This window comes from Meles meles, chromosome 12 (assembly GCF_922984935.1).
Source record: "Meles meles chromosome 12, mMelMel3.1 paternal haplotype, whole genome shotgun sequence".
NCBI lineage: Eukaryota > Metazoa > Chordata > Mammalia > Carnivora > Mustelidae > Meles > Meles meles.
The window spans coordinates 91,963,855-91,986,102 of NC_060077.1; the positions used below are offsets into that span (position 1 = coordinate 91,963,855).

The 22,248-nt window shown below is 45.5% G+C and overlaps 1 protein-coding gene across 1 annotated transcript in view; it reads right to left on the reverse strand.

The window, feature by feature from the left end:
* LOC123953831 (cytochrome b5) overlaps window positions 1-22,248 on the reverse strand; it is a 37,331-nt gene that overhangs the window by 8,586 nt on the left and 6,497 nt on the right. The window contains exon 2 of the mRNA XM_046024258.1: window positions 238-366. Coding sequence (XP_045880214.1) covers window positions 238-366 — 129 coding nt within the window. The remainder of the gene's footprint in view (window positions 1-237; window positions 367-22,248) is intronic.

Below are 22,248 nucleotides of genomic sequence, written 5' to 3' on the forward strand. Positions count from 1 at the left end.
AGAGGCACTGGCCCTTAGCCTTGGGTTAGACGGTCCCGACTCTAAGTGACAGTGAAAACTGCAATCAGGGAAATACCAAGAAATTTCTGGTCGATTATTTATGACGAGAATGTTGTTATACAATCAGGAGGAATTGTTTTTATTTCTTCTTCAGTTTCGTAAGATGCAAGTCTACAGTTTTGAGAGAGGTCAAGCCACAGCCTTCAAGAGAAGTGGGGTCCCCAATAAGGTACTCACCGGATGGAGCTCCCCAATGATGTATGTTTGGGACAGTTCTCTAGCGTCTGTAGAGTGTCCCACGTCCTCAAAATTCTCAGTAGCATCCCCTCCAGCTTGTTCCCTTAACACTTCTTCCCCACCAGGATGCTGTTTGAAGGACAGATACAAAAAATAAATATGTTTTTTCCAGCTAAACCAGTTAAAAGGAAGTGGCCAGCTTCCTTAACCAAACAGGCTACTCTAGAAGTTGCAGATGCCGATGCGTGAGTACGATTCATCCAATATGTGGATGGAAAGAGCATACTTTCCTGTATTTAATTTCCCTCCTGAAAATTCATTAGAATCTTTCTCTGTAGTCAAGATGTTCATTCCCCCAGATCACCCTTACAGCTACAAAACCTTTAGACACGCATTTTTAATCCTTTGGGAATGTCCTCTTTGCTTTTCCGTAAAGCTCTCCAAATTGTTCTTCTTGACCTTCACCCAATCTATTTTTTCTGGAGTCCTATACCCTCCTCACCTTTGACTTCTTTGTTCTAGGTGTGGACTCATACTATTACACCTTAGATGGCAGCTGTGTGATAACTCATCTTGAAAAGCACCCTGCCTGTCTGCCAAGTGCAGGAAGCGCAGAGCCTGCTGGGCAGTAAGCACGTCCCCTGCTTCTAGCAGAACTCACTTTCTAGTGGGAAGAAAAAGGAAAGCAAGCAGGTGTAGCAGGAACTTGTCCAAGCTGCTGCCGTGGGGACAAATGACTGATGGGGACGAGGGAAGCAAAGGAAGAGCCCCACTCCGCTGGAGCTGGAGAGAAGGCCTTGTGCAACCCAAGTATTTGAGAGGTCTCAGCCGCTGCTTAGCTGCTTCAATGAGTGAAACAACAGATGGTCACAGTGCAGGGAGGGGCTGACAAGGTGGCCCAGGCCCCGACACAGATGAAGCCGAGAGATCCTAGGCAAGGAAAGGCTGTCTCAGTCAAGTAAAAAGAGTAAGTGCTGGCTTTATCACCCTGAACACTTTTATGGGAGAGAAAAGCCTTCTTATGTTGAGCCTCACTATTTCCTTAGATCAAATTTACCCTGCCCTTGAGCAAATCACCTGTAGGCACGTATCCAATAACTAAACAAGAGTCCTCGCCTGCATAACTCACAGCGCTCTGTTCTTAATTGCTCCCAGTGATGGAAAACACAGACACCCAACAGAGAATGGTGGACAATTTCTGTTTTGAAATCCATTTCTCCTCCTACTTTGTTTAAATATATCTATGGCTATAGAAATTTACTTCTCATTTCCCTCTACTATTGTAAAAGTTATCCATCTACATTATAGTAAAACTGGAAAACACAAAGAAGAAAATCAAAACCACCAAAATCAGCTATGGTCCTGACATGTCAATGGCGCTGGATATACACACGTTACCCATGTCAGTAATTTTTTAAAGAAAACAAAGATCATTATCTTATGCATGCGGTTTTGTGAGATTAAAAGAAGATTATAATACATGATACAGAGACAGTACTGCCTAGTAGTTACTTACTACTACTATGTGAACTCAGGAAAATAATGGCGTTTATCTCATATAATTTTTGAAGACTAAATTTGTTAATATGGGTGTCTGACACATAACATAGTGACTGATAAACATTATCCAGCATTTTCATTAAATATTTCCCAATGTCATAAAGCATCTTTCCTCAGCATGACTTTTGAAGCAGCCGCCTAATGCTGCATACTGCAGGAATTTCCAGACTTATTTAGATGTCTTCTACTGGGGGCACAGAAAATCGGAAGTCCACTTTAGACAAACATGAGAAGCCACACCAGAGGTGTAAGTGGTTGAGTGGCTCACCCCGAAAGCCAATCTGAAGCTTCCTGATGCACCCCCAAGGCTATGGCAATAGAAACCATGATTTGTTGATTCTGGAACAGTCTATTTACTGTTGGGCAAGGACTGAGGAGTATGGAAGCAAAACACAAGACATATAAAATGATGACTTACTCAACACCCAGAAATTATATAAGTTCACAGATTGTTTTCCTTTCGTGTGGGTGGCTGAACTCATGTGTTCCTTTTAACTTTTGTTTCTATTAAGGATATGTGACTATAGACAAATCTCTCACAGCAAATCATTAGTTTCCAGTTATAGTCTATCTTCAAAGAAAATTTTCAAATAAGGTTAAAAACATAGACTGGCATTTCATAAAGCATCATAAAACTAGACAAGTTTTTAAAATAGATAATTTTGAGGGGCATCTGGGTGGCTCAGTGGGTTGGGCCTCTGCTTTCGGCTCAGGTCGTGGTCTCAGGGTCCTGGGATCGAGTTCCGCATCGGGCTCTCTGCTCAGCGGGGAGCCTGCTTCCCCCCCCCCCCGGCTCTCTCTCTGCCTGCCTCTCTGCCTACTTGTGATCTCTGTCAAATAAATAAATAAATCTTAAAAAAAAATAGATAATTTTGATTTTTAAAATGCTAAAATATATAAGGTAAACATTCTGCTTCACAGAGAATAACACAACAGTCTTAACCTGAAACAAATGGGCAACTTCCCCACTTAAGTTCTGACCAAGGAGGGAAAACAGGAGAGTATGTCTCTACATGTACATATGCGTGTATCTAGCTATGATTTAGACTTCGCCTAAACCATCTCTGTGAGACAGTTTCTTCCAGCAGGAAAAAAGGAAAGACATCTTGGCTTCCACTGGTTCCACTGACTGCTATTTAAGAAAAATTATAAAACGAGCGAACTGACACTAAAATACCTTTGCCCCACTCTAGGGATTTTTTTAAACAGTGAAAAACAAAAACAAAAAAACCCAAACGAACAAACAAACTAAAAGTTTGTTTCTTTTTCCCAGAATAAAATAACTCAAATCTTGGTAAGAAAGCAAAAGATATGGGACAAGCTTATTATAACACCAGGTATTTTCCCTGAAATATATTTGTGATGTGGGGAGAGACAGAGACATATACTTTGTGATGTAAATCAAGTCTAATCGGGATGGTTTGAAACTTGGTGGTTCACCCTATCACTCTCTTCGCTCTTGTGAGCAGATCCATGCTGTCATCCTGTATGCACACATCTCATTTTCAGCCCGAAGGAAACTTTTCCTTACCTGTCAGCTCTCTTAAGAGACAGGCACACTGGTGTCGGCGCCATCTTGGTTGCTCCCAGAGATGGTGTAGGTCTACAGTTTATGCCCAGAAACTGAGAAAACTTACTATCTGTTGGGCAGCTTCTAGAATTTGAGACAAAGAAAAGGCAAGAGGAAAGCAGTAGAGTAACAGGTGACTAAAATTATCTGGAGATTTTCTGAAAGATTTAAGAAAAAGACCAAAGTGCCTAGTCACACACAGGCAAGATCAGAGCTAACAAAAGAGGGGAGACTCTCCTCAAGAGTCCGAGCCAAGCCCTGGTGAAGCTGTAACAGAGTTCTGTCCTCATACAGCAGCACTCCGAGGACCACCACTCGTTCACCATGAGGCCGCAGTCAGCAGCTATAAAGCCCAAAGAAAGGGAGATGGGAAATGTCAGGGGTGATAGTAAGGAGGACCCAGGAAGGACAGAAGTGGGTGCAGCTATGGGAAAACTAGCCATTTCCACTATAGTTGTCCTTCTAACATTAAGTCTCCCATTTTTCCAAAGGAAGATTTTGTTTTCCATTTGTGTTATTATGTCTTAAAGTCAATTCACACAAGAAACACATACCAAGTGTCTCCATGCGCCAGACACCAAGGTGTGCCAGACACACAGAACAGTGCAGGTCCCAGCTCCTGCCCTGGGGGTCTGACAAACTAATAGGGATCCTATAGGAAGAATCTGTAATTGTACAACTAACTGCCAGTGAGAACCAATGTTCTGGAACAAAATAGCACAGTGCCATGAAGGCTACAACTCAAAGGACTCAGGAGGGGCCTCGCTGGGCTGAGGTACAAAGCGGGAAGGAGTCAGGGTCAAGGGACAGAGAAAGGGGATGAATGTCCCACGGGCAGGGAGAGGCTGGGGCAGGGGAGGGAGAAAGGGCAAGCTGCAGAAGGCCAGATGGGCCACAAAGGGCTCTAGGCCCCTTCAAAGATTTTGCGCTTTCTCCTGTAAGCAATGAGAAGCCTTTGAGAAGCCTTTGAGAAGACCTAAGAAGGGAAGGGGATGAAAGCAGACTTCGTTTGAAAAACATGCCCTGGTCTTCCGAGTGAACAGGTAAAAGGACAGGAAAAGATCTGGGGAGACAATTCACTAAGGCCAGAGAGCCTAAGGCAGGCTGCTGGCAGCCATGGAGATGAAGAAGATGAAGATGAAGACAAAAGGCAAGAGAGGAAGGACTTCGTGACCGTGTGAAGATGGTGGATGGAGACGAGACGCAACACGAGGACGCAGGTTACGGCTTGCCCGATCGAATGGAAGATGGTGCCCACTGCTGGGAATGGGAATCGCGGAAGCAGACCAGTTCTGGCGGGCAGACTGGCTCCAGCGGGGCTCCAGCGGTCCGCACACCTGCTGATCTGGTAGTTTCCTCTGCAGGTTCTCCATTCCACGAGGCTTCCAAATACACCCCGCTCCGACACCGCATGAGAACCCCCAGGTACAAACAAGGGCATACCAATAAAATAACTGGAAATAGCTTTCACTCGTGACATTCATAGTTAAGGGTTATTATAGGAAAATATATTTGTAAGATAAAAGATTAGCACAGTCCATAACTCAGAAGACATGAACTGCCACAGCCCCACTCCGCTCCTAAGGACACTTTCAGGAAGACACGGTGAATTGTGCGGTATCAACGGTAACGCCAGCCACCAGGGCCTGAAATTACAGCTGACTTTCTACTCTTCGCAGCATAAAAGCCCTCAGCAACCTTGCAACAGCAGATCTCTTCTGGAAATGCTGGCCTCTTGTAGCTGCTGGGATAGTGGACCCTCTGGTTTCCCTTCAACCTCACTGGCCACTACTTTCTCCTCTGTTCATCACCAAGTCTTAACACAGGAGCACCCCAGGGCTCAGTCCCTGGCATTCTCCCATACTCTTCCTACACCAGCTCTCCCAATGATTTCACCGGGCCTCCGCCCCAGAAAACCACTGCTCCCTAGTGAGTGCAGGTGATAATACCCAACTCCCCCAGCACGAGTCCTCCCACACGCAGCAGCCGACCTCACACGCTCACTCAGCACCTAATGCATGTCCCGAGCACAACATAACATAACCAAAACCAAATGTTTTATTTCCTTCAAAATGCACTGCTTTCCAAAGGTGCCTGAGCATCCAACTCCTGATTTCGGCTCAGGTCAGGATCTCAGGGTCATGGGATCCAGGCCCATGTGAGGCTCTGTGCTCAGGGAGGAGTCTGCTTGAGATTCTCTCTCTTCTCCCTCTGCCTCTCCTGATCATGCTCTTCCTCTAGAATAAAGAAATAAATCTTTAAAAAAAAAAAAAAGGCACTGCTTTCCAGAATTTCCATTCTCACGAAACAGTGCCCCCACATACCCAGTTGCTACGGTCCAAACCAGAAGTCAAACTTTATTCCTCTCTCCCTCTCACTCCAACCCACCAGGTGATTACCTTCAACATACACTCAGAATCCAACTGCCTCTCTCCACTTCCAACACCGTCACCCTAGACCAAGCTACCAACACCAAGCACAGACGACCACCACGGTCTCTAAACCAGTCTGCTTCCTCCTGCCCCTTCTACAATTAGCGCCTCACACCGTCACATAATGGGGACCTTTAGAAGATGACTGAGGTAATCTAGGGAAGGGCTAATGTTAGCCTCGTCCAGGGCGCCGGTCATAGTGGAGGGGAGAAGAAGTAAAAGAGAAGTAGAAGAAGAAAACAGACACGCCCGCAGATTCTGCCCACACTTGCAAACATCCAATATTCCAGCTTTCTAAGACGGCAAAGTGAACCCTCCCCTGCTCAGTTCTAGCCAGCGGGGTAAGTCCTCAGTCCTGCCGAACTTGTTCTCCACGTCTGAACCCTCCCATCTGCTCCTTCTTGGAATGCTCCTCCCCCGACGCTTCCGTGACCCCATCTACCCTTCATTCACACTCAGGTCGGCCTTTCAGAGCCCTTCGAGGATTTCCCCATCTACAGAGCCCCCCCCCCCACCAGGTTCCCTACCCACTTCCTGTTTTGTTTGCCTTCACAGCACTCATTACGACGATATTTATATCAATTTGTTTGTAAGATTCATGAGGACAGAGACTTTTGTTTGTCCTACTCATCGCTACTGCCCCAATACCTAGTTCAATGCCTGGCACATGGTAGGGATGAAGAAATATTTAAAAGTAATTATTGGATTGGGGCGCCTGGGTGGCTCAGTGGATTAAGCCGCTGCCTTCGGCTCAGGTCATGATCTCAGAGTCCTGGGATCGAGCCCCGCGTCGGGCTCTCTGCTCCGCAGGGAGCCTGCTTCCTCCTCTCTCTCTGCCTGCCTCTCTGCCTACTTGTGATCTCTCTCTCTGTCAAATAAATAAATAAAATCTTTAAAAAAAAAAAAGTAATTATTGGATAAATAAAGGAGATAAACACAGGTCACCGCGCACTGGCTTTGGAACCATAACATCTAACCAGTAACGTGGCTGATGACAACTTTCTCGTTTCAACTATTCTAGCTCATACCACTCTCCTTTTCCTGAACTATAATAGCTCTTACCATTCAGAAACCATGTAATTTCATGTTTAACTGCTGTCTATTTTATTTAATCAAAATATTTACTGTCTACTCTGAGCAAGGCATTGTGTGGGACACAAAAAAGTTCATGAAAAATTCGGCATGGCTCGATCCTGAAGAACCATGTGCTTACACTGAGGTTAAATAACAGAGAAAACCCCTGGGCCTTCACTGATACAGCCTCACAGTTATGCCTTAGCATGAATGACCCGACAGGCCCTAAACATGTAGTAACATGCAACGCTGCTGAATCCCTCTCCCTGAGAGTCAGGAGCAAAGGAGGCACGTGACTACCGCCAGCATCCATAGCACAGGGCAGTTCAATGATTCTCAACTTACTTTCAATTCTGTGACTTGTGTGATAGAAGCTTTCTTTGTGACAGATGGCTCTGAAAAAAAGTCACCTGCTAATTGCTGATGGAAGTGAAGAGAAAAATCAAGAAGTACAGTAAAGCAATGGTTTTGTTGCCAGACATCAGAAATGGGGTTTGGAGCAATATGTGAATTCAAAAATGGCTTCAAATTGTGATACAAATGGTTCCACCAAATACTCTATCTACACGGAAACCAAGTGGCTCCTAAAGCTGCTTTAGTGAGTGTCTAGTCCAGTACGGTCCAACAGAACTTTCTGTAATGATGGATATTCTTATATCTAAACTGTCCAAGTTTGTATCTAAACTGTCCAAGATAGCAGCCGCTAGTCACAAACAGCTACGGAACACTTAAAGTGGGGGTGAGAAACTGATTTTATTTTATTTATTTAAATGTAAAGAAGCCATGTACACCCATTAGTTACCACACTGGATACTGTAGCTATAGAGAACACAAACCTTTTTCAACACCTATAGACAACCTTGGTGAAAACTGAAAAAGCATTTCATTTGCAATGAAAGATATGTATATTGTGTGTGTGAGAGAGAGAGACAGAGACCCCACACAACACAGGCAACCCCACAGCTTTGGTAGTGCACTGCCTCACAAGCTGAGGAGACTGACAGACAAAGGCTAACAGCTAGACAGGCTCGGCAGGAACCAAACTGCCTTGGAAAAAAAAAAAGCTTTTGTCAACTAACTACTCCAAGGAGAGGCCAAGATAAAAGCTAGTGATGGCCAAGGGCCAAATGACTCTTCTCTGTGGTTATGGCAGGTTGTAGGATCAAGCCTGACTTGTTTTACCAACCCTAAGGCATTACAGGGTAAGGCTGTTGAAGTCCTCATAAGACATAATGATAATGCAATAAAGACAGAGCAGTTCATTCATACGAAGTTAACAAATTATTACTTTATGGCTTTAGTCCTTTTTCAATCACTACAGGTCTGAAGTGGTCTCTTAGGCTTTTCAGTTACACTCTACTTAATGTGAGCACTGCAGTTGTAATTGTCCTTGTGAATTTGAGGATTTATCAAAGTCAAGGGACTCACAAATACATACAAAAATGAGATAATACTAATAAGGCAGAGAGTAATGCTAATAAAGTAGAAAATAAGAAGTGTTAAATGACTATCAAAATGCAAGGAAAGAATAGGTCACTCCAGATGGAGGACAGGCCACAATGGCACCCTCCACATGCCGAATGACTGACAGAGAGGGTGAGATCACCCCTACCTCAATAATGGCACTCACTGAGTCTGTATGGTACTCAATGATCTAATAGGTATATAACCTGCTCTCTAAATAATTAAGAGCTCAAAAAAAAAAAAAGAAAGAAAGAAAATATTACGAACTTGATCAATCTTTCTTTCCTGGGCATCAAATATCCATAATGAATTCACCAGTACTAACAGTCCTCTGGACAATACTGAAATAGAAACAAACTCAGATTTTCACTTCATCTTAAATCATGCTCGGATTATGAGGTAAACACTGATGAGTTACGTGCTGTGAAAAATCCACACACTTTGGGGTGCCTGGATGGCTCAGTCCACGGAGCATATGACTCTTGTTCCTGAGGGTGTGAGTCTGAGCCTAACATGGGGGGGGGGGTAAAGTTTACTTTAAAAAAGAAGAAGAAGGAAAAAGAAAAATCCACACCGCTTTAAACCAATAACCAGCTTGTCACTCTTCACCTACAGAGCCAGTCTAGTCATGATCCTACCCAAATACATCCTCCTGGCAAGAATTTGCTTTAATCTGAAAAATACTCAGGAGAAGTGGAGCTCAGGTGCTCTTGGGATTGCTCCTTTCGGGAGGACACCGATGTTATCAGGGTTAACTCCACACTCAAAGCCTCCACTCAGAAACCAGATGATAAGCTTCATTTATAACCAAAATCTAATCTCACTGAGAAGACCTGTGGTCTATTTAACACTACGGAGCTCAATGGTTTCCACCCCAGAGCATTACAAAAAAGCACATGACCCAAATCTTGCCCAACCTGCTGGCAAGACTCTCCAGGTCCGCTGATGGCACAGCAGCACTGCCTAAGGGGTGAAGGCCAGTCCCCGGAGAGCTGCCTCTTAGAGCTCCTGCCCTGACCCCGGATAGTCTCTGCGTCACTAATAAACAGTAGCAAGAGACGCCACATACAACATGTAACTTTTTTCAAATGAAAATAAGTCCAATTTCCCGTACACAGAAAGAAAAACATGAGCATCAGAATAAACTACAAGACGCTTTACCAGAGCGCAACAGTGCAAACATATCAGGGGATCCGGTGCAGAACAAGTACAGTTAATGAAGGCAAAGTCTTGAATTATTTTGTGTGTTAAGAGGTCAAGAATAATAACATCAACATAATGAAAGTAAGGCCTCAAATCCTTTTTCAAATAAGGCCAAAGAGAAATGCTAAGTAAAGGAATAAATGCATAATAATAGGATTTTTTAAATGGCAATAAAATTCTACTTCATATTTAGTAGTATACTAAATAACAATAAATAATGCTAATAATACAGTAAAAAGTGGATCTGAAAAACTGGCAAGATAAAAAAGATAAACTTAGATACCTCTCCTGATACAGATGTTTTCAATAAGCAAGAAATTCTTTCTAGGAGTGCAATAATCTTTTGTATTTTAAATTTTTTTCTTTCTTTTCCTCGAGTACTTTTTTAAAATTTGAATTCCCACTTTTATCACATGCAATAGAAACATTTTTAGAAAGAGCTCAATATTTTTCAAATGACTAGATTATTATTAGTTATCCTTTTGTTGTTAAACACCATGAAGCTACACAGAGTCTGTTATATCCTTACTATGCCATAACATGATTTGTGAAATTCTCTTTTTTTCTTTTCAGTTTATATTTAAGTTCTAGTTAGTTAGCATGCAGTGTAATACTAGTTTCAGGAGTACAAGACAGCGATTCCACACTTGCACACACCAGTGCTCATCACAAGTGTCCTCCCTTGGTCCTTATCTATCACCTATTTAACCCCATGCCCTGCCCACCTCCCCTAGGAAGGCAGTAATCTTAATGAGAAAGAAAAGAAAATGTAAAATCTAAGTCACTCTAGATTCAAATGGTGCCTGCAACTACTATTAATTCCGAAACTAATTACTGAGTGAAAATACTTTCCAGGTCCCTCCACTCTGCATCCCTGCTGTTTGCGTCTGTGACTGCTACAGTTCCTCAGATTCTCTAGCCGAAAATAAAGATGCGCACAAATTACATTTTTGGAATTATTTGTGCTAGTTATACTCCCCTTTAATGTAAACAATTTCACAAATGAGACAGTCTGAGGCTTGATACAGAATAACATTTTTGCTTAGTCTTTGACCTTAACTCCCAGAATTCCGACATTTTAGTGACAATGGAAAAACAAATGGTAAAATTTCCGAGTCAAGCATTAGGTGTTGCTCACCTGACAGGAAAGCCTTGCACTCTTGTAGGTAAGATCAGAGAGGACTTCTCACGGACTTCATGGCTCCAGCCACCAAACTGGTCCTTTTCTCCCCAACTCCTCTCCCATTCTTGCTCGTCTTCTGAATTGCTGCTAGAATGTTCATCCTTAAATATTGCCTGTTTAGTGTATCCCATTCAAAAATGGACAGTGGTGAACTGCATGACAATCAAATGCCTCCTGAGTATCTCCACAAAGAAAGCCTCAACAACCGCACAGCCCAGGGGACGGCCTCCCCGGCTCAAGCAGGTCAGTAGTGGCAAAGGCTGCTCACAGCTCATTGTGCTCTCTTGCCCTTACCCCCCACAACACTCAACCGTTTAGCTAGCAAACAGCTACCTGGAAGACAGATTTTCCCAGCCTCCCTTTCAGCCATGTGATTAAATTCTGGCTAACAGAATAGAAGTGAAGAGTCAGAAGAACCTTCTAGAAGTCTTTTCTTTAGAATGGTATGCCCCTTTTCCCCTTTCTCTTCATCCTGCTTCCTGGAATGGTGATGCTGCCTCTGAACAGGGGGATGAGGACCAGACACTAGGGATGGCACGGAAGTAAGCCAGAAGCATAGCTCTCTGAGGTCTGGTGGAGTGCAGCCAGCACTCCAGGCCTGGGCTACCTGGCTTGTTTCTTTACGACAGACAAGGAAACGTATTTAAGCACAGTTATTTGGAGTTCTTCTGAGGTTAATTCTAACCACTGCATCCATCATTTTATCAATACCGTGCACCAGGAACTAAGGTCCTGAAGCATTTAAAAGATGTGAATAAGCATTATTTCCAGGGTCAGGACACTTAAAACCATATTAGGACAATGGTCTTCACACACATTAAACACACTAGAGCAATATTAAAGGATTAACAATATTAATTGCTGACTGAACAGAGAAGTCTAGAAAGGCAGGAGCTATTAAAAGATTATCCAGGTTCCCTCAGGAGAGCTAGAATTTGGGGAAACAGCAGATACAGATGAACAGGCTCAAGAGGAGGCCGAGCCCCGAGGAAGGCTTACTGACCAAAACACGCATGAGTGCCTGCGGCTAGTGGAGACGTAGCTTGAATAAAGCACAACAAGTAAGACTGTGTGATGGTCATTTGTGTGTCAGCCTGACTGTGTCCAGGGATACCCAGAGTAAACACTATTTCGGGGTGTTTCTGCGTCAGATGAGAATTCATACCAGCGGACTCAGCAGAGCAGACTGCCTTCCCTCCAATCCATGGAGGGCTGGAGTAGAACAAAACACAGAGGAAGGAGGAATGTGCCCCCTTGTCCCGCGTCACTGATTGGGCTGGGACATGTCATCTTATCTCCGGCCCTCAGACTTGAGCCTTTCCAGCCTCCCACTTCCCCCCCAATCCATCACAGGCTCCAGCCTTAATCATAAACCACTCTCAGCTTCCTCAAAGTCCCGCTGTCTTCCACTCCATTCGCGAGCATGGCATCAAAAGCATCAAACTGAGCTGATGATCCTGACTCCAAAAAGTAGGCTGAAGGTTAAAAATCCCGGAATGGCAGTGTCTGAAAGAACCTTCAGAGACTCAACATCCTCAAGTTCACAAACAGAGGAACTGGAACTCGGAGAAACTAAGCTCAAGGGCACACTGATAGTTCACGGAGGAGGCAGGACCAGAATCCTGGGGTCCAACTTGTAGTTCAGCTCCCCTATTTGAACAGACAAATTACATGACCATGTTTATGTTTCTAATCAAAGTAACCTTGGATAAGATGCCCTAAAAATAAAGCTCCTCCATAAATTTGGGGGGTCTTCCCAACTAAGAAAGATTCTTAGGAAACACACACACACACACACACACTTCTATTACAGGGTTTTATCTGGCTACAAGGTTATTGCTATTAAAAACCCAGAAGGGCACTAAACTACACTCAGTATCACAACGTGTCAGGTCAAAGTCATTCCCTCCAAGGGCCTATTTAAACAAGCCAAACAAAGGACAACAAAAAACCCCTTTCCACTTAAATGTAATGTTATGTGGACCCAAAGTCCACCAGTTCTAAAGTTTTAAATAGGATTTTTCAATCCAAACACTTAGCACTGCCAAAAAAGGGGTCAGGTAAACATATTGTCCATAAACAATGACTAAGCAAAAAAATTTATTTAAAGAGATTATCTACAACTGTTAAGCCAAAAATGAAAACGATTCAAAGGGGTGTGGAACATAAACAATTTACACAAGATTTAGAAAAAAATAATAAGAGGCCCAACCAAATGTTTTCTTATAATTTCCAGAGACAGTTTTTCTGCACTGCCTAGGGCTTTGCATGCACCCTCTCTCACTGTATCCTCAAAGCTCAGGGACCAGAGGCTCACCAGCATCATCTGAATCACTTCTCCCTGTTTCCCTTGAACATCACGGGAAGAAACTTAAAACGAGGGCTACCTATGCATTCTCCACGACAGCCTGAGAGCCATTCACTCACTCACACATCTGCTAAGTCCCAAGCCTAGTTCTGTTTGCAAGATGGCTAAGTACTGGCCCCCATCCTCCAGGAGCTACCGTCTAGTGAGCAAAGAGCCGGAGACAGACAATGGCCACACACAGCAAAGCAGCAGGTACAGGAGCTCCAGCACAGCAGATGGCTGTGTTCCCTGGTCCCTCAGGAGGGGCCCAGGGAACGGCACTAAGGGGAGATGCCCGAACTGTGGCATGAAAGGTTCACCAGCCGTTCCCCATGTGAACAAGGGAGAGACGGTCTATGCGAAGGAAACACAAGGGCATCCTGGAGGACCCTCAGGCACTAGTCATAACCTGATTTCACAGGTGTGAAGATGAACTGCAGGAACAGTTTTTTCACCTACTTTTGTTACTGGACTGGGGGAGGCAATTAGAAAGAAGAATTAAGCACATATCACCTCCCGCCAGCTTTCTAGATAACCCCTTCCACGGTCAGCGATCAAAGTGTGGCATCAGACCCCTCCTTGGTCACTTCGAGCCCCTTAACCTTTGTGACCTCTCCCGGACCCCCGCAGTGGGCTCTGACACCTCCACCTTCTTACACTCCGCAGGTGCCCGTGTCATGGTTATTCCGGAAGCTGCAACCTGTACCCGGCTGGGCCAGCATCCGCGTGTCGGCAGTACTTTCGAAGCTGAACAAGGTCCAGCTCTGCCGCATCTTAGTGAGGTGACCCTGGAAGGCGCCAGATCTTTCTGAGCTTCCGTTTCCACATCATAAATGCCTGCCGAAGACAGTAGACACCACAGCAGGATGCCTGGCCTGCAACAGGTATTCCAGTAACATCGGTTTAGCTCCCTTCCTCCAACACACGCGTCCGCTGGTGCCACAGAGAACCTGACCAGAAGTTAAACAGCGCCGGCCCCCATGACCTGCTGAAGGCCAAGTCCAGCACCAAAGCCAAAAGACCCCCCACTTCTTTCTACCCTGCCCTTCAAGAGATTTCTGTGGATTCAATCACATCACTAAGCCTGATTATACAAAGCCACAGAACCCAATGACGAGAACTAACAGAAATTGCAAAGTTTGCAAGGACGACACATGTTGCCTTCATGAGAGATTCTTAAAGGTCATGTGGGATGAGAACAGATAATGTGATGCAGCTGTGAGCTGGTGATTATCCCAAGATGCTGTTAAGATTTTCTCTCCTTGAAAAGAGAGAAGCAAAATTCTTCTTGGTTATTTTTAGGGTTGAGATAGTAAATGTTTGGCTTAAAATGTGCCATGAATCAAAGGTAATTTTGCTTTTAGTGAGTATGCCTTGGCCAATACTATTAATTCTACTGATACTAATCACTTCTTAGTAGATACGATAAAGCAAGTGTGGTAATTACGGACAGAACTATTCCTCTGATCTGTGAAATGAGCGTAAGTCCCAATTCTGAAGTAAGAAGAGGCCGAGGCAAGGGACAGGCCTGCTTCTAGGGAAAGCGCAGGGCACACAGAGGCCAGGAGAGGAGCGGGAAGAACACACTATATGCCTTGTGATGCAGCTCAACCCGGTGTTTCTCAGGAGAATAAGCAAAGCCACCAAACTTGAAGACCCAGCGACAGGCAGGCGGCTTTCCATGAGGCACTGTTAGCCCCGCCTTGGGTCAGAAGGGCCAAATGAAGAGAGGACAGGACAACCTGTGTTGACAACGAAGGGGGAAGGAAAGAGGACTGATGGTGGCGCTGGTCTGTCTTTTCTCACTTTTCCCTGCTAATCTTCGGCCTATTTTTCCTTTTATATCTAGTGTTGAGAATAATAAATGTGGCTCAAGCCTGGTATCCAAGGGCAAGACAGAAATAAAAGAAGCTGCCGGGAAATTATTCAACCTAGCCCAGTAGCCATTCTGAATCAATTTTCTAATACTTTACACTTAAAAACTTCTCATTTCTCATCCAGCAAATACTTGTTGAGTCCTTGCTATGTGCCAGCACTGTTCTGGTTGCTGGAAAACATCAGGACATAAAGGAGGAAACAGATCGTCCCATATGCTAAAAAATGTAAGCTCCTGCATTCGCGGAGGGAGACAAACAAGCGCTAAGTATAGTAAGGAAATTACACAGCATGTTAGCAGGTGGCTGAAGGTAATGAAGTCGGGATGCATGGAGTTGTTAGAACTTCCCCCTTTAAAACAGGGGCAAGGAGCAGGGGGCAGGGGCAGGGCAAGTCTTACTGAGAAGATGAACAGGAAAGCTATGCAGGCATTTGGGGGAATAAATTCCATTACAAAGTACGTAAGGTGGGAGAGGTCCTGGCAAGAATGAGGGCATCAGTATGCCTGAAGCGGGACATGACAGGAAGAAGGTGGCAGAATGGAGTATCAGAGATGGAACCTGGCACCAAAAGACATGGGACCCCACAGCCATCAGACTCTGGCTTGAAGCAGAAAGCGAGAGCGGGCCACTGAAGGTATTTTCTGTTTTAATTATATTGACATAGTTACTCACAAGCAGTTGCAAAAATAGCAGACAGAAGCCATGTACCAGACTTCCTCACCGGATGACATCTAACGGCAGCACAGAGCCTCACCCTGGCATTAGGCAGGATGACTTTCTCAGGGGGCTGCTGTGGGTGCGCACAGTGTCTGTCTGGTGCGTCCCGGCCCGCAGCACCGGCACGTACGTCAGACGCCACAGCTCTATCACCACAAAGGGCTCCCCACTGCCTCTTTATTCACCCCCATAACCTCTGATCTGCTCCTCACTGTCCTCTGGCCATTGTGAGAAGGTCCCATAATGGAATCACGCTGCATGCGATCTTGTGAGATTCTTTTCTCACCGGGCGTAATGCCCCTGACACTCGTTCAGGTTGCTCTGTTCCCTTTTCCGTGCCACGTCATTCTCTGCGCTGTGCACGTCCCAGCCTAACCACCGATGCCCTGAAGAACACCTGAGCCGTCTGCAGTTCAGGGATATGATACAGAAAGCTACTAGCCAACAGCCGTTTTGTATTGATCACAATTACAAACTCTTAATTGTTCAGCCAATAAATACTGAGTCCTCTCTCTGCACCAGCATGGTTCCAGTTGCTGGCACTTGTGTACAGGCTTTCATATGGCCACAATTATCATCTCGCTAGGACAAATGGCTAGGGGTATGATTTCTAGCTCGTATGGTAATGGATGTTTAACTTTTTAAAAGCAGGTTGATTTCCAGAGCGTCTGTACCTTTCTGCATTCTCACCAGCAATGCATGCTAGAGTCAGTATTTCCACATCCTTGCCAGCATTTGGGTTACCAGTTTGTTTGTTTTTTTAATCATAGCCCCCCTTTTTAAAAAAGATTTATTTATTTAAGCCAGAGAGAAGAGAGCACAAGCGTGTGCACAAGCGGGGGTAAGGACAGAGGGAGGCAGAAGAACCTCAAGCAGATCCCTACAGAGCGCGGAGCCCCACACGGGCCACATGGCGGCTGATCCCAGGACCCTGACATTGCGACCTGAGCCTAAATCAGACACTTAACCAACTGAACCACTAAGGCAACCCCTTCACGGCCCTTCTAAGAGGTTTGTAGCGGTATCTCACTGTGGCTTTAACTTGTATTTCCCTAGTGGCTAATAATGCTGGACATCCTTCCACGTGTTTACATGTTATCCATGTATCTTTTTGAAAGAAATGTGTATTCAAGTCTTCTGCCCATTTTCTATTGGAACTGTGTCCTCGTTGAATTTAGAGGCTTCTTTACATATTTTGGATATAAGTCCTTTGTCAGATATGAGATTAGAAACAAATTTTCTGCTGGTCAGGGGCTTGTCATTTCATTCCTTGAAGAGGGTCTTTTAAAAAGCAAATGTTTTTCATTTTTAGGAAGTCTAATTTATCCATTTGCTTTTATATGGACCACACTTGCACTATCATGTCTAAGAATTCTGCCTAAGTCTCTTCAAAATATTTTGCATTTTATATTTATATCTGTGACCTATAGTTGGGTTACTTTTTTTTTTTTTTAAATCAACTATGAGGTTTCGTTCAGGATTTATTTTTCAACTACTAATGTTCAATTGTTCCTGAACCATTTGTTCAAAAGGCTGCCCTTCCTGGATCAAATTGCTTCTGCATCTTTGTCAAAAACCAGTTGGAAAAAAAAAAAAAAAAAAACCCCATTTGGAAGAATTTGCATGGATCTACCTCTGGGTTCTCTACTCTGTTCCACTGAACTATGTGTATGTTTCTCTGCCAAGGAATGCACTTTTCTTGATTGCTATAGCCATCACCCAAATCTTAAATTAGGTGGTGTAACTGTCATGAAAAAGTTTACACAGGAAAGCGATGCATTCTGATGTACCTTTTAAGAGACTACTCTACTGTAGCGAGAGTCTGCTGTCCCAGGCAAGGGACACTAGGTGAGGAGCAATGTTGATCAGACCAAGGAGACAGCAGGAAAGGTGGGAAGAATTAGGCAGAATGTGACTCTATTATAAAATTGGAGACCACAGAATGTCCTCCTGGATTCATGTGGACTGAGAGGTAAGAGAAGGGTCAGATACAACCTCAGGGTTCTTGACCTGAGCCAATGGACAGAACTGTCATCAACTGAAGTGGGTAAGTGAGACAATGGGGCCAGTTTTACAAGGGAAGGTCAGCTCAGTTTTGATATGTTAGATGTACGGGGCCTGGGGCCTGGCAGACATTCAAGTAGAGATGTGACTTGTACTGTGCATACAACAGTCCCAAGGCTAGAGAAGAAGTCTTTTCGCCCTGGAGATGCAAAATCAGAAGCTGCAGCGCATTCAAAGTCAGGACATTGAAACAGATGGCCCAGGCAAAGTACAAAGCACAGGGCTGGAGGGCACTCCCCTGCTGAGATCAGAAGGGAGACAGAGCAAGACCCGGGAGGCAGGAGAGAAGGGCACTGGGAGCCACATGCAAAAAGTGTCTCCAAGAGAGGGGAACATTAGGTCACGGGGCGCAGGAATCAAACAGAGGAGACTTGCGAACGGACCAGTTCTTACCAAGAACGGTTTGGGTGAGAGAACAGCAAAGACAGACTGAAGGCAGGAGGCTTAACAACCTTCTCGAGGATTTTACTACATAAGGGAGCAGAAAACCAGCACCAGGAGGGGGAAGTAAGGAGGGGCTACGTGTGAGTGTGTTGAGGACAGTACCAGCAACAGCGCGCTTGAACACACGCAAGAACCGCCCAGTGAAGTGAGGGCTGAGGAGGGGCTTGCCGATGCAGCAGGACGAAGGGACTCTGGGTGAGCAGAAGGAAGGGGGATCACTGGCTTTTGGCAGAATGTACTGGAAAACCCTGCCTTTGACTCTCCACTTCCTTCTCCTTACTTCCTGGGAGCCGGGCTCCGCGTCATTCTTCCAGTCCACACTCTGAGGCTATGCCATAATCTGAACTCTCCTAATAGTCTCTCCAGTTTCTAAGTGTTAAGTCTCTGGGACGGAATTCCATGCAAACGTCTACAGACTAAGTTCTACAGATCATGTCACAATAAAACTAGAAGGTAACATTTGTGTGGAAAGAGAAAAAAAAAAAGACATAAGACAGTATAGAAAATGTGTCTGTGTCCCTACATCAGGGAGACACATTTACTGAGCACTTACTACGTGCCAGGATACAGAGCAGTGAGTAGGATGGACGGGGGCCCCACTGCCTGGTGGGAAGACCGCAAGCAGGCAAATAGGAAAAACAGCAGGTACTGAATGACGAATTAACAGAGAAGCAAAGTAGGACGATGGGACAGAAGATCCCCGTCCTGGGAAAAGATCCCGAGCTGGGAGCTCAAGAGGGTAGTGATCAGGGAACACACACCAGGCAAAGCAGGAACCAGTACAAAGGTTTATGGCAGAAACAAGCCGGACGTGTCTGAGAAACAGAGAGGGCCTGAGCGAGGGGTGGGGGACAGGGGGTAGTATGACTGCCTGCAGCGGGGGCCAGGTCATGCAGATCTTATTAAAGAGGGACACAGAGATGGGATTTCATTATAAACGCAACAGAAAGTCATTGAAAAGAATTAAGCAGGGAAGTGGCAATCCGTTTCCACAAAATGAAGTTCTTTGATTTTCTTCAAGAAGTTCCATTCTCTAATAGAATAACAACATACGTTCCTCAAACTGAAAACTCAAAGCCACCACTTTGGCGGAACCCGTGAAATCCTGGAGACTGGGTGAGGTCATGCTCTGAGAACGCAGCACTGAGTACCGCAAGGGCGTGGCAGATACACTCAGAGAGCAGGACAAAGACAGAAGGGAAGCAGCAAGAAAGGAGGGAGATCTCCCGGGGGGGGGCTCCTGAGGCTGCGACGCTAAGTGGAATGGTGAGACAGGCAGCCAAGGCAAGACAGGGTGTCATGCACAGCGCGGGGGATGAGGACCCACAGTCAGTGAGGGGTGGAAGGGGCAGGCGGGGATTAGCTGAACCCACGCAGGGATTTTATCAGAGCAGTAACCTCATCAGATTTCCATTCAGAACAAGCCCTCCCAGGGCAGGCACTGAAGAAGCCTGCCCAGAATAGCATTTAACTCTTCACACATACCCAATATTGACATACACAATCTCTTCCTTAAACAACAGGACACTGATTCTTAAGACCACCCAGGTGTCACTTGTGTTCGGAACAGAGTCCTTGAAGACTCCACCAAGACACTCTGCATGAAAAACCTCCTGTGAGAAACTGGAACGGCTGGTCATATCCTTCACCTCCTATAACGCAACACAGTAAATAACAACAGACAGAAAGGCACGCACATTTTTGCTCTTTGACCTTCTCAGGGTTTTTTCTTTTTGTTCAAATATTTCCATTCTCAATTTCCCTTTGCTTTCTCGCTGGTTCCTGCAGTGACCTCTGGACATGGGGTGGGAACCTAAAAACCTCAGAGCAAGTAACATCAACTATGTCCCGAACGGATGGCTCTTGTCTTCTAAAGCTCTCCCTGTTATCCCAGGTCTCACGCCCTGGCCACAGTGTAAGCTGAAGACCGTGGGCTGCGAGTCCTGCAACCCGGACTTAAATCCTGGCTTTGTCCTCACTGGCCGTGTGACTAGAGCAAGCCCCTGACCTTCCCAGCCACATTTCTCTTAGTTTAAAGAGGAGAATACCAACTCCAACCTAGGAGGATCATTTTGGGGATTAAAAGTATAAATGCAGGGGCGCCTGGGTGGCTCAGTGGGTTAAAGCCTCTGCCTTCGGCTCAGGTCATGATCCCAGAGTCCTGGGATCGAGCCCCGCATCGAGCCACGCATCGGGCTCTCTGCTCCGCGGGGAGCCTGCTTCCTCCTCTCTCTCTGCCTAATTGTGATTTCTCTCTGTTAAATAAATAAAACATTTTAAAAAAATTTTTTTAAAAAGTATAAATGCAAAGAGGGCTTTGTGCACGCAGAGCACCCAGCATACTACCTGGCACATTTTCAGCCCCAGTCAATGGTCAGTGAGTGTCCCCTGCTATCACTTCTACCATTAGTCCACAGGGGATCACCAGCAAGGGAGGGAGTACACATGACATTTAGTTAACACTTTCTGAAGACGGAAGAAGGGAAAGCAGGCTGGGTATTTTGTGTCCCGGCGAACTTTCAACACAGCTGTGCAAAACTCACTGAACAGCCTGCCCGTGATAACCAACGGCAGGAACTGCAAGAAACAGGTGGGAAAGGACACACTCTAGACATCTGCTGCCAAGGAGCAACAGGTTGCCACCCCTAGAAAGCCAGCACAGAAGGCCCTTGACCGGGCCTGGGGCCATGAATGCCTCCCTCGCTGCCTCTCCCGCAGCCACCCAGCATCCCGCCCCCCCCCCAGCAGCAGTGCTGGCTCAGGCCACCCTTCGGGACTTGGAGACCTCGTGGGCCTGACTAGAGACACAACTCGGCACGCAAGAACGTGACATCTCGATGTCATTCACGAGCCCTCAGCTCCCCCTGACCGGAGATCGCTTACCAACAGGCTGCTCATACCAAATTCTACTCACCCAGAGTGAACTGAGCCCACATCTTCAATTCACTCTCCTGGTCTGGTCTAAGACACAAGCAGCCAGTTAATAAATCTGTACACATAAACAGGCGTTCCCAGGAGGCCCAGGTTCAAAGATAACAGGAAAAAGCCGCACACTTCACCAAGACACAGAGAAGAGTCCTGAGCCACCGCTATGTCCAACCTCATTGTTCTGCGCCTACCTCAGGCTACTTTTCCTGAGTGTTCCAAACTGGACCAGCCCTGGAAGTTTCAGGATAAAAAAGGTGTTACTTGCTACAGCTGCATTTTTTTTTAAGATTTTATTTATTTATTTGACAGAGAGAGAGATCACAAGCAGACAGAGAGGCAGAGCAGAGAGAGAGGGGGAAGCAGGCCCCCCGCTAAGCAGAGAGCCCCACGATCTCTTGGATCACGATCCGAGCCGAAGGCAGAGGCCCAACCCACTGAGCTGCAGAGAGAAAGGAGAAAAAGATGTTTCATATGTTGCCCCTGCTGAGAAAAATACACATCCAAATAATTCGAGAGAGAAGGATAATCAATTCTCTCAGTTACTAAAGAAAACGAAGGTCTGGGAGAGCAAAGTCTCACTAGTGTGTAAGCCCGGGTTGTGGCCACTCCCGTGATGACCACGGGCACTCTGGGAATATGCGACAAAATGCAAAACGCATGTAACTTCCCACCCAGCAATCCGGTTTACAAAGACTCACCTAGGGAGACATCACTGTGGCAAACAGCACAATGAAATGTGCAAAACAAAATAAACAAAAAAAAGAGGTTTGGTTACATAAATTGTGACGCATCTACCCAATAAGCAAGCAGCCGGAAGAATACAATTTACTGACACAGAATGGTGTCCTCCAGTATAGGGGGACGAGACAGATTACCAACCAGCACGCAGAGTATTTTATCATTTACATACAGCAAATCCCAGTACAAGGGTGGGTGTGTAAAGCTCCTGGGAAGGTGTTCATCCAGACATTCACGGTGGTCACCTTGGGCAGTGGAACTCAGTGAGTTTTGACTTCTCCCTGGTTCTTTCCCACACCATCCAATTCCTCAGAGTAACATGTATTCCTTCCCCCACAGCAATAAAGTTCTATTTTTAGGGCACCTGGGTGGCTCAGTCAGTTAAGTGTTTGCCTTCAGCTCAGGTCATG